This window comes from Cnephaeus nilssonii, assembly GCF_951640355.1.
Source record: "Cnephaeus nilssonii genome assembly, chromosome: 16".
NCBI lineage: Eukaryota > Metazoa > Chordata > Mammalia > Chiroptera > Vespertilionidae > Cnephaeus > Cnephaeus nilssonii.
This window is the reverse complement of record NC_137087.1, coordinates 21,334,003-21,346,277: the sequence shown is the minus strand read 5'-3', so window position 1 is coordinate 21,346,277 and position 12,275 is coordinate 21,334,003. Positions and strand designations below refer to the sequence as shown.

Sequence of the window (12,275 nt, the reverse complement as noted above, 5' to 3'; positions counted from 1 at the left end):
TGTGAATTCTCCGCACATAGTGACTCAGGAAGGGAAGGAATTTTGTGTTCTGCCCCTAGAGGTTAATTTCACAGGACTCTCCCGGTGCCTTTCCTGTTTCAGGGAATCTTGATCACCTGGACGAAGGGGTTTAAGGCAACCGACTGCGTGGGGCACGACGTAGCCACCTTACTACGGGATGCGGTAAAAAGGAGAGAGGTAACTATGACAAAGATGTTTTTAAACATTTTGCCTGTGCTTTTGGGTTCTAAGAATCCTGCTTGCTGATCATAAAGAACTCAAACAATCCGGAGGCACATGGCCTGGGTAGGAAGGTCCCCCAACAGTCGGCAGTAAGACAGAGGTGAACAGTTTTGAGTTGTTAAAGGATAGTTTGCTTGAAAAGGTAAAATCACAACTCTCCTGCAAAGAGCATGGCACTACTGTCAGACCTGGTGTCCTCCTGTTGGACACAACAGTCTCACAGAACACAAACACCATCGCAGCCACTGCTGACCGCCATGGGACCGGGCAGGATGGGCATGTACCTCCATCACGGCAAGCTCAGCACACACGCAAAGAACTGCCCTGCTTCCCCCACAGCCTCCAACCCAGACCAGAGCCCCCCTTCTCTCACCCCTCCCTGAAGCCATCCACCAGGGCTCAAATCCTAGAAGAAGGGCTGACACGCCGAGACGCCCCACGGGAGGTGTTCTCCCGGGTCGCAACCAGTTAGGAGTCTAGCTCTGTTCCACCACAGCTGTGTTTCTGTTGGCCTCTGGCTGGAGAACATTGACAAAATAGAAAATGAGAAATTCCAGAGATTTCATTTAGCTCGTTAATTAATCAGGGAATCAGTAAGAAGTTAATAAAAACAACAACACACCAGTTTAAACATTTCCAGCTTAAGAGAGCAGACACATGAATACCTAGATGACCAGGGAGACTGAAGTGAATGGGTGTGAAGGAGGGAGTGGTTGCACCTGAAGGGTATGCTAGCCAGCAGCTAGTATGTCATTGAGAAGAAACCCGATGATCTATTTTTGCCCATTTCACAACTCAATGTTAGTGTTCCCCCAACTTACTTTCCATGCATATATCAACACATTTGTTAAAAATTGTAATCATGCCACATATGCTATATAACAAGTTGCTTTTTTTAAATTTAATAGGAAGCAGACATCTTTTCATGGCTGCATCGGGTATATTTTCTTGACCACTGGGGACTCTAAAGGGCTTCTCGGGTGGGTCCTTGGAGTAATGGATGTGTGTGACATGAATATGTCCCACGTGTAACTTAATTTATATTATTGCGTTGGAAACCACTCTAAACCTAGTGACTTAACACAGCAAGTCCCAGTTCTTCTGAACCATGGTTCCCACAGCTCCTTTTGATCTATTTCTGGGTGGTTTCTCATTCTGGCTCATGCAAGTCATGCAGTAAATACCCTTGTCCATGTATCTTTGTGTACCTGCATGGCTATTTCTGAAAGACAGATTCTGAGAAGTGGGTTTGGTCTTTGCATTTTGCCCTCTGAAAGGCTATAAGGCTTTCAACTCCAAGAGAAAGAGCTTTTGGGCTAAGTCCCTCGCCTTTTATCCATTCAACAATTCCCCCCAGGCCGCCTCTCTAATAATACTTCCTTTCTTTAGATCTTAAACGGTAGCTACATCATTAATAGGAGGTGGTCAGTCAGTGAAGGAGCATTTGAGTGCCTTTTATGGGCTGGCGAGAAAACTGTTCCAGATGATGCCCAGGAGCTTTCGGACTGTAGAGCAGCCCAGTGAGCCTGCGGAATTCCGCCAGGCAGTGCGTCCCTCCCTAAGGCTCACGCCGTGTCCGTTTCTCTCCCCAGGAATTTGATCTGGACGTGGTGGCTGTGGTCAACGACACGGTGGGCACCATGATGACTTGTGCGTATGAGGAGCCCACCTGTGAGGTTGGACTCATCGTAGGTGGGTGTCCTGGAAGGTCTCTCCCCTCGGGGCAAGGAAGGCTGGGGTTTCCTGTTTTGTGGGGCCTCGAACCAGCAGCTCAGCCCTCTGTGTGAGACGGGATCGGTCAGTCCTGTCCCCGTACCACCTCCAGAGTTGTATCCTTGACCAAGGCTACAGAACCCTGCAGGGGCTCCCTCCCCAGCACCTCCCACGTTGACAGTGACCAGACTGTCGAGAGCAGAGCTTTCCAGGGAGGAGGTCTCACGTGGCTCACGTGGCCAGGTGGAGGGGGTGGGAGCACGGGAGCTGGTGTGGGGAAGCTCCAGGCAGGTGTTGCCAGCCTGTGGCTGGGAAGGAAGAGGCGGGCTCCTCCGGCCTGACCGTGGGAAAGAGCTGGAGAGTCGTCTTGGGTGCCAGCAGCCACTGTTTGAGCAGCCCCAGCCCCTGAAGTGGGTTGAGAAGGGTCATCTGCTGGCTTTGCAGGTTGTCCCCTTACAGCCCAAGCACGTTAGGGGCTTGGGCCTTAGGAGCACTGATTCCGAAAGCATACTGTTTTGGGCTGTGGGAAAACCACTCGTCTAATTGGACCTGCTGCTGGTGTCAGGGGATGCTGGGAAAAGAACCCTGTTTCTTAGCCAACATCTGCAGACCCGACGTGGACAGGGAGGGTGCGCCTTGCTGCCTGGCCTCTCACCGAGGGCTGGGATGGAGGAGGGAAAAGCCCAGACGGCTGCCCTGGGGTGCCAGCGAGGCCTTTTTATTTGTCAAACCACTTTGGGCTCCTGTGGAAATTCAAAGAAGTGGGGAGCAGCTCCAGGTGAAAGGTGTCTGGGGGCCTGGCTTTGGGGCTCTTTGTTTCTTCCTTTCCTTTGCAAAGCTTTCTCCACCCAGCCCCTCCCTGTCTTTATGAATGGGCTTGGGCGTGAAATGCAAAGCCTGAGTGACACAGCACATTCTCCGCTCCCAGGTCAGGCCTCACCTTCCTGCCTGGGGGTCAGGGCAGCCCAGGTAGCTGTTCCTGGCACGCGAGGCGGGTGGGGCTGGGGTTCTCCACAGCTCCAGCTGCATGCAAAGCCACATTTTACTTCCCTGCTCATCGAGCTCTCTGCTCAGAACTCGCAGGGGCAAAAAGTATGATTTTCATGGTCTGGCTTTCTTTGCACCCACTTCCATTTCTCAGTTTTACACTTTAGGTGAAAGGGAGCTGAGAACACAAAAATAACCCAGTTACATGAATTCTGCTTCAGGTATGGCAACGACCAAAGCCCTTTTGGTCTAGCCCAGTGGTCGGCAAACTCATTAGTCAACAGAGCCAGATATCAACAGTACAAGGATTGAAATTTCGTTTGAGAGCCAAAATTTTTAAACTTAAACTTCTTCTAACGCCACTTCTTCAAAATAGACTCGCCCAGGCCGTGGTATTTTGTGGAAGAGCCACACTCAAGGGGCCAAAGAGCCGCACGTGGCTCGCGAGCCGCAGTTTGCCGACCACTGGTCTAGCCGGTGGGGATGCCCTTGTGTTCCCTCATGTTGAAAGTCCAGCTGTATCTGCATTCTGCCGGGTTGATGGTGCTCCAGGGCCTTGCTACTCAACGTGTGGTCCATGGGCCAGCAGCCCCAGCACCACCTGCGGGCATGTCAGAAATGCAGCGTCTCAGGCCCCACCCCAGACCTGAATTTAATCTGCATCCTCACTAGCAGGCTTTCCAGGCGATTCAGGAGCATATTTAAAATACCTTTCCTAAGGCCTCCTTGGTTAGTTGGTTGGTTTTTGTTTGTTTGTTTGTTTGTTTGTTTAATCCTTCCCTGAGGACATGCTTAGAGAGAGGAAGGGAGAGTGAGAGAAAAATAAACATCGGGTCCGTTGTCTTCCCTATGCACCCCAATCGGGGATTGAACAAAACCCAGGTTTGTGTCCTGACTGGGAATCAAACTGGCAACCTTTTGGTGCAAAGGATGATGCTCAACCAACTGAACCAGTCCGGTTGGTTGGTTGGTTGGTTTTTAAATTTTCAGTCCATTCACTGAGACAAGGCCAATGACCACAAGCTTGGATATCATGGCATCAAAACTCTTTGAAAGTTTTCAATGACTTCCTCTCAATTTCTCTACTTAACTCCTCATGGACGAGAACGGCAAACAGTTTGTGGTCCCACTGGGTCCTTGGGGAACCACAGTCTGAGTTGCCTGCTGCGGGGCAGTTCAGAGATGGATATCAGAGGCTCCCGAGCCCCTGGAATCTATTGGTCATATTGTGTGTGTACAGCGTGTGGTGCACCCAGGGAAAAGGTCCTCAGGAGAATCGTCAGATTTTCAGAAAGGTCTGTGATACCAAAGTGGTGAGGGATCGTCACTTTACAAAGGCACCCTTCAAATGCTCAGGACAGTGTCCTTCAGTGTCTCACTGTGGGCTTCATTCTGGAACACGTAGGAGAGGTTACTGAGCAGCCATAGTCCATGACCATCTTTGATAAGAAAAGATAAGTGGCCCTAAGATTTGGCTCAGTGGATAGAGCATTGGTCCTCGGGTTGAAGAGTCCTGGGTTTGATTCTGGTCAAGGGCACGTACCTCGGTTGTAGGCTTAATCCCCGGCCCCATCAGGGCACATACCAGAGGTAACCAATCAATGTGTCTCTCTCACATGGATGTTTTTCTCTGCCTCTCCCCCTTCCTTTCACTCTCTCGAAAAGTCTATGGAAAAACATCCTCGGATGAGGGTTAACAACAAAAGAAGAAAAGATAAGTGGACATCTATGGTATAATAATAGACAATCCCCTAATATTTTGTGTGTGTGTGTGTGTGTGTGTGTGTGTGTGTGTGTGTGTTTGTGTGTGTGAAGAGAGAGGAAGCAGGAGCAGGAATGGGAGAGAGAAATATCCTTCCAATCTAAATAAAGCCTAAATGTCCACCTTTGAAGATACATCCCTTTATTGTAAGACCATCTTCTATTAAAATAAATACAGTCCTGCATTCCTGGGCAGGAAACAGGAGGATCTTGGTATTGATGTCTTCGTACAAAGTGAGTTAATCAAATGCTCTGGATGGTTTAGATCTGACTCTCCTTTTATATTTTGAGATTTTTCTGGAAAACTGGGAAAGTGACGCTATTACTTTGCTCATCTCAAAAACGCACTCCTATCTGGAACCCCCGGCCCCGGCCTAGTTGCACGGCTAATTATTTCCCCCTCGTGTATTGCAGGGACGGGCAGCAATGCCTGCTACATGGAGGAGATGAAGAACGTGGAGATGCTGGAGGGGACCGAGGGGCGGATGTGTATCAACATGGAGTGGGGCGCTTTTGGGGACAACGGGTGTCTGGATGATATCAGAACAAACTACGACATCCTGGTGGATGAATACTCTCTAAACGCTGGGAAACAGAGGTAATTCTGCTTGTGGAGGAGACGCATAAGGGGGTCGGGACAGGGAGGACGTTCTGCCTGTTACAATCAAAGACGCTTCTAATAGGAGCGGGGTCTACACAGAGGCTTGGAGACCGGTCCCTCCCTCGGGTGTCCTCCTGACCTTGGCTTTTGGCCCAAGGAGAGCAGGAACGGGGATGGGCCCCCAACATGGTACAAGAGGGCCCTGGATGATGTCCTCTCCAGGTGCCTCTGGGGACAGGGTGGGGGGCCACACCACTTCCCATCAGTGACCGTGTTCATCCTGGAGCATTGTAGCCTTCCTCTTGGTCAGTAGGTTTTGTCTAGTTTAGTGTAAGGAGAGAACTCTTGACCTGCAGTTGTCAAAGGGCAAGGGAAATTCTGACCTGCCAGTGGGGGTGGGGGTGGGGGTGGGGTGGAGTAGGGTGAGGCCTAGGCGCAGTGCAATTCTTCCTTCCCGTAGGGACCTCCTGCACCTCCTAGTGGCTGTTGGGAGCTTTTCAGCTTGGGTCTCAGGAGCGCTCCCTGAGATGGCAGTGTCCCCAGCATAGAGACAGGTGACTTATGTCTCAGTTCCCAGGATTCAGCATCCTCTGCCATCGGCAGGATGTGTGGGTCTCAGCTGTGTCCGTAGGAGCAGAATGAAGGGCTGGGTAGTACCTCCCAAATGTAAGTTGTTCTCTAGGCCACCCTCATGATTTTTGCCTTTTCCAAAGACCACGTATGCTATTACTAATGTTTTTCTGTAATTCAGCCTATATTCTTTACTTAAACATAATGAGGGAGGAAGAAAACCCCAGAAAACTCAATATTACCATAAATAGATGGTAATCATAAAGTGAAAAACGTTATTTAATTCTAGCCACTGTTGCCTACCAAAGGCTCTAAACAAAGACCCCCCCCCCCCCCCCTTTGCTAAAAGAGAGGTCAGCAGGGGCTGGAAGTGCTAAAAGCCATATCAGCCCCTAACTGAGAAGGTCTCCTTGATGGAATGAAAGGACTGGATGGGAACTGATCATAATAGCACCATTTCATGTGGTTTTTTCCCCTCTGTGGACCACCTGAAATCTGGAGTATCCAGGTTACTCTTCCCAGAGTATCCAGACTTCCCAGCTTGGAGACGCTGGGATTGGGTGCATGTCATGGACGCATTTAAATCCTCTGTCATTTCTTGAGGCCCTTGTGCGTGGAGAAGGCAGGAAATAGAACCCCAGGAGCAGCCGTAGGGAGTGCTGTGCCGCCTGAATCCTCCAGCCAGCATGGCGTCATCGGCTCTGCCCGGTGCTTGGACCAAGCACTCTGGGTTTTTGCAGAACCTTCCAACACTCTAGGAGGAAGTTTCCCCTCATTGTCTTCCTGTCCCTTTAAGACTCAGCCGTCTGCTTATTGTGCAGATATTTATTGAGCACTTGACAGAGAGCCAGCGCCGTGCTGTGCTAGGCCCTTGGGGTCAGAGCTGAACAAGGCACACATGGTCTACCTCCTTGAGGCTCTGGCTGCAGGGATGGTGAGCGTCAGTGGACCTGTGTGCCTTGTGAAGGACAAGGGAGGGGCACGGGGTCCGAGATCTGCAGATACAACCTGGTGGGCGGGGGGGGGGGGGGGGCAGTCAGGCCTCTGGAGAAGGGACGTTGGAGCTGAGAGCTGGAATGGGGTTTTTCAGGCAAAGGCAGGAAGTTAGGTGAGGAGGGAGGTGCTCCAGCTCTTAGACACGAGTGCTGGTGGTTCCATTTCTGATCCCGGCGAGGGGTAAGGGTGCCTCAGTCCTTCCTGGCCTCACGCTCTGCCTCTGCTGGGAGCACAGGGCTCGGGGTGCGGGTTGGTGATGCCCTTGATGGGCAGTCAGCCAGCCAGGGTGACTGTGAGACTGAAGGCCTCGCATAGACACCCTCCTCCTGTTTCAGGTATGAGAAGATGATCAGTGGCATGTACCTGGGTGAAATTGTCCGCAACATCTTGCTCGACTTCACCAAGAAGGGGTTCCTCTTCCGAGGGAAGATCTCTGAGCCGCTGAAGACGCGGGGCATCTTTCAGACCAAGTATCTCTCTCAGATTGAGAGGTGAGTGGGGAGGGGCTTTCCTGAAGGGCCTGTAGGAGGTCGACCTGACTAGGGGGTCACCAGGCACCATTTGTGAGATATTTTTCCTCCTATCATTTTATTATAAGTGACTTTCCTCTTATTTATCCTTTATGTTGGGGCATGATATTTATTTGTTTGAAGTTATGTGTGTAAGTAGGTTATATGGACTCAGGTTCAGGATCGTGGAGATGCATTACAAATACATCTGTGTTGAAGGGACATTGAGTCCTGTAGAGCCCAGCACCACTGTCCAGCCCCACCCTCATGCCATCTGAGTGGCAGCCGCGATCAAATAGCTTGCCCACCCCGTGTGCATGCCCCACAGCAAGCTGCCTCTGCCTTCCTCCCACTTTTCTTATGTAAGCATTTCATCTCTGCTTTTGCCATCTTTTACGGTGAGAGCAAAAGCAAAAAACAACAACACACCAAACAAACAAACAAAAACAGGGGTGAAAAACTACCTGTCTTTACAGTGGTCACAATAGCAACACTAGTATTGGCTCCATTGGAGCCTGCTCACTGCTTTCCCCCACGTCCTCTACCCTCCTCGGTTCTCTTAGCTTGTCTAATAATCTACATGACACAGATAAACAAGACAACATAAACTTCACTACGTATGTATGAATGGGAACTCCACATATCTGAGAAGGTCAGGAACAAAAAGTTACAATGAGGTATATGAGAAATCATAAAGAAAAGATTGCCAAATTTTACTAATAGCTTCTATAAGATAAATCAGTAGTCAAACTTATAAGGCAAACAACAAACATTTGAACAAAGGAGACCATTTGCATTGCACGTGATAAGGTGCAGAGTGTGGCACAGTTCACAAGAGCTTGATCAGGTCTGGTCTTGAGCTCTGCTCTGCCCCCTGGCTGTGTGCTTTGAGTGAGTTGCTCAGTTTCTCCCAGGCTCAGTTTCCTCATCTCTAAAATGGGAATGATAGGACGTATATTGGTTGGTCTGTAGGAAGAGGAAACGTGGTGATGTATGTAAAGCACCCGTCACACAGTGAGTCCTCACACAGGGCTGGCTGCTCTTACCACCGACATAGTCCTCATCATCTCTTTCAGTTTAGTAAGAATGAGACAAATATCCCAGGAGAATAAGTCTTGACATAATAGTTAGTTCATATGGCCAATAAACAAATGGAAAAAAATAAAAAAGGTCATCCTCACTAATAGAGAAGAATGCAGATGAGACCACACTGTGATGCCATTCTTTACCAAATTGCCAAGTGTTTTAAAAAGGGATCCTTTCCATGGGGGACAAGGTCAGCCAAACACTTTGCTGCGGAGGGAATAAAGTGATGCAGCTTTCTGAAAGGCGCTTGGCAATATGTGTCAAAGATTTATAAATAGGAAACTTCATTAGAATGTTACTTCCGTCCTGGCTGGTGCTCAGTGGTTAGAGCGTCGGCCCATGCACCACAGGGTCTCAGGTTTGATTCTCAGTCAAGGGCACGTACCTGGGTTGCAGATTCTATCCCTGGTCCCTGGGGTGCGTCCTGAAGGCATCCAATCAATGTGTCTCTCTCACACCGATATTTTTCTTTCTGTCTCTCTCCCTTCTCCCTCCCTCTCTAAAAAAATCAATGAAAAAAATATCCTTGGGTGAGGATTAACAAACAAACAAAAAATATATTACTTCATAATAGCAGAAAATTAGAAGATTACAAAAAACTTGAATTTCTCTAAACTGGTTAAATAAGTTTGGTGCATCCCAGAATGGAATGCTCTGGCAGCTGTTTTCAGTCCTGTTCTTAGGTGAGGAGGCGGGCAATTGCTCAGACGTGTGAAGTAGGAAAAAAAGCAATAAAGAAAACCACCTGTAAAGGACAAGCCCGTGGTGCATCAGAACGAAGGACATTGTTTAAAGATCGTCAGAAAAAATAGATTGGGAGGAAATATATTAAAATGTTAGTAGCATTTCCCCCAGTGTTGGGGTTGTGGATGGCTTTCATTTTCCATATTTATTTCTCTAGATTTGCCAGGTTTCCTACAATTTAACAGGTAGTACTTTGGGGGATCATTTAAAAATTTACAAATAAATGTTACTTTGGTGGGAAAAACCCCCATGACCTGTTCACGGGTAAGTACAGTGAGTGGGCTTCCAGGCAGCGCTCGTGGGTCATGCTTCATGCAGCCTCCTGCTTTTGTTCTCAGTGACCGGTTAGCGCTGCTCCAGGTCCGGGCCATCCTCCAGCAGCTGGGCCTGAATAGCACCTGCGACGACAGTATCCTCGTCAAGACCGTGTGCGGGGTGGTGTCCAAGAGGGCCGCGCAGCTGTGTGGTGCGGGCATGGCTGCCGTGGTGGATAAGATCCGAGAAAACAGAGGGCTGGACCATCTCAACGTGACCGTGGGGGTGGATGGAACTCTCTACAAGCTTCATCCGCAGTGAGTGGGCTTCCCGTCGGGATGGGCGGAGCGCCCTGGGCCGCGAGGTCCTTGGGTGGTTATGGGGCATCAGGACGTGATTCCCACCAGGAAAACGCCTCACCTGACGGCTGTGCGCTCAGGAACGGGGGCTGGTCTGGGGTGAGGTCGTGGACTGCTCTGAAGTTTAACTGAGAAGCGCTTTACCTGGCCTGCTCACACCAGGGTCATGGCGTGTCCCTCTCCCGGCTCCTCCTGGGCCCAGTTAGGTGGGGCAGAGTCCAGGTGGGGAGCGGGAAAGGAGGGAGAGAGGGGTGTGGGCCTCCCCACCAGCCTGGTTAGCTGCAGCCTGGCCAGGAGGCTATTTGGTAAGTGGGGAGAGGGAGTGAAGGGAAGGGGGAGGGGGGCTCATTGTCTTGTTCATCTGCTAAATCAGAGCTTGTCAGGAGACACGGGGCAGTGTTGGCTCTGGGCTTGTAGCCCGGAGGGGGCTGGGGAGGGACTTCTTTCCGTCAAGTGCCCGACACCTCATCTGCTCTTGGTGCCAAGCATGTTCCAAAACTTGGCTCTTCTGAATAGTGACCATACAGTTTACTGTCTGAACTCCTGGACACTTTTGTCAGCAAAGAGAGTGCTATTAGTGATTACACCGGGACCATCCCAGGTAAACCAGGCCATAACGTCACCCTACTTAAAAGCCGTGTTACCCAACTCCTCATAGGCATTACCTGCTTACCTCATGGCCATGGCTGGGGATGGGCCCGTCTCTCCACCTTAATAACTATCCTCTTCCTCCCCTGAGGTAGCGCCCAGGGGTGGTTTAGAGCTAGGCTTTGGAGCCACACACACCTCGATTTAATCCTGGCACCATCATTTGGAAGCGGTATTCAATTGCTCAGTCTTGCCAAGTCTCCTCTTCCTCATGGGATAATGGCTGCTGGCAGGACTGGAAATTATGTCCATAAAGTGTAGGTAAATGGTAGGTGTTCAGCAAAGGGCAGTCCATGTTACCTCTGAGAGCCCCGATGTCCTGAGCATCCTCAGTCTGGTCTAGCTCCTTTTCAACAAAAAATGCAAGGACCTTGAGTCGCCTCTCATTTAGAGATTATCCTTCACTAGTAGGCCTCCCACTGGTGGCTTCTGGTGCTGGGCTGTAGCTGGCGATGGGCTGGGGGTCAGAGGGCTGCGGCTGTGGGCAGATGATGTCATGCCCATGGAGGCCCTCACACAGTTCCTGGTTTTTGGTCCCCTGGGAATCTCAGGGTGTGTCTTCGAGGACAGGCGTGTCTCAGTGTATTCTTCATGCCCTGGCCCTTGTATGCTGTACAGAGTCGTTTGGTTTTGGATTCTCAGCTGAGAAGTGTAATGATAGGACTGACTGTAAACCCACCTGCCATTCTCAATAAGCCACCGCTGCTGCTAAGCAACCCTCCTGTCCTGTTTGCCCCCTCATTATTAGGGTCCTTTAGCATCTTCAGGTGGGTCCAGCGTCTCTTCCTCTTACCCTACCTGCCCGTTTCTTCTCTTTTTTTAGCTTCTCCAGAATCATGCACCAAACTGTGAAGGAACTGTCGCCAAAGTGTAACGTGTCCTTCCTCCTGTCTGAAGATGGCAGTGGCAAGGGGGCTGCCCTCATCACGGCCGTGGGCGTCCGGCTCCGGGACGAACCGGGCAGCTAAGAGCCCCGGACCCCAGCCTGCTGCCCTTCCGACACTTACTTCTCTCTCCAAGCGGCGACCCCCCAACCTCCCAGCGAGTGGAGCTGGGAGACGCCAGCACCAGAGCCCGCCACTGCCACAGCGGGAGGAGAGCAAAAGCCGACCACGGGCGCCTACCGTAGGGTACAAAATCGGTGTGTGCTGCTGATAATACCTCTCACCCCCGGGCCCTCCTCCCCTGCCCTGCCACTCTGCATGAGTTGATCTCACCCTGGCCGTCTGTCCCCCACGTGTGAAGTGTCGTTCTAATTTATGCATTCGCCCAGCATTATTTATTGGCCTGAGATGAAAAGTCACGCCATCTGACAGGCCTCATGGGCGTCTGCAGCCCCGTCCTTGGGGACGAACCCCCCGTGTGAAATGTATTATCACCAGCAGACACTGCCTGCGCTCCGCCCAGGGGCGCTCGCCGCCTCCTCCCGTCCCAGCACCCACTGCTGTCTGGCCTCCCAAGGCTCCCGTCCGGGCGTGTCCATGCCACTGGGTTGTGTGTCTGTGGGCCTGGTGGTAGCCACATGGTGACTGTCTTGCATTCTGTCTTGCGGGGGGAGGTGGGCGGTCCTGTGGCAAAGCGTCTTGTCTCTTGTGTAAAAGGAACCAACAAAACAGTGCCCTCATTGGAATTTCCCATCGCTTCTGTGAGCCATGTCGTATGACCTAGTAAACTTTGTACCAATTCAGAGACCCGAGTGCTGCTTGATGGCCGGGGACCGGGGAGGACATGGGTGCGGCGAGAACCAAACCCTGGGGATGTTTGTGGCCGCCTGGGCCAAGGGGAGAATTGAGGTGAAGATGG

The 12,275-nt window shown here is 51.0% G+C and overlaps 1 protein-coding gene across 1 annotated transcript in view; it reads left to right on the top strand.

Moving 5' to 3' along the window:
* HK1 (hexokinase 1) overlaps positions 1-12,161 on the top strand; it is a 61,268-nt gene extending 49,107 nt beyond the window's left edge. Inside the window, exons 13-18 of the mRNA XM_079794332.1 lie at positions 103-198; positions 1,836-1,935; positions 5,119-5,302; positions 7,207-7,362; positions 9,549-9,782; positions 11,296-12,161. Of these exons, the coding sequence (XP_079650458.1) occupies positions 103-198; positions 1,836-1,935; positions 5,119-5,302; positions 7,207-7,362; positions 9,549-9,782; positions 11,296-11,440 (915 nt within the window). The 3' untranslated portion in view covers positions 11,441-12,161. The remainder of the gene's footprint in view (positions 1-102; positions 199-1,835; positions 1,936-5,118; positions 5,303-7,206; positions 7,363-9,548; positions 9,783-11,295) is intronic.
* Positions 12,162-12,275: the final 114 nt, after the last annotated feature.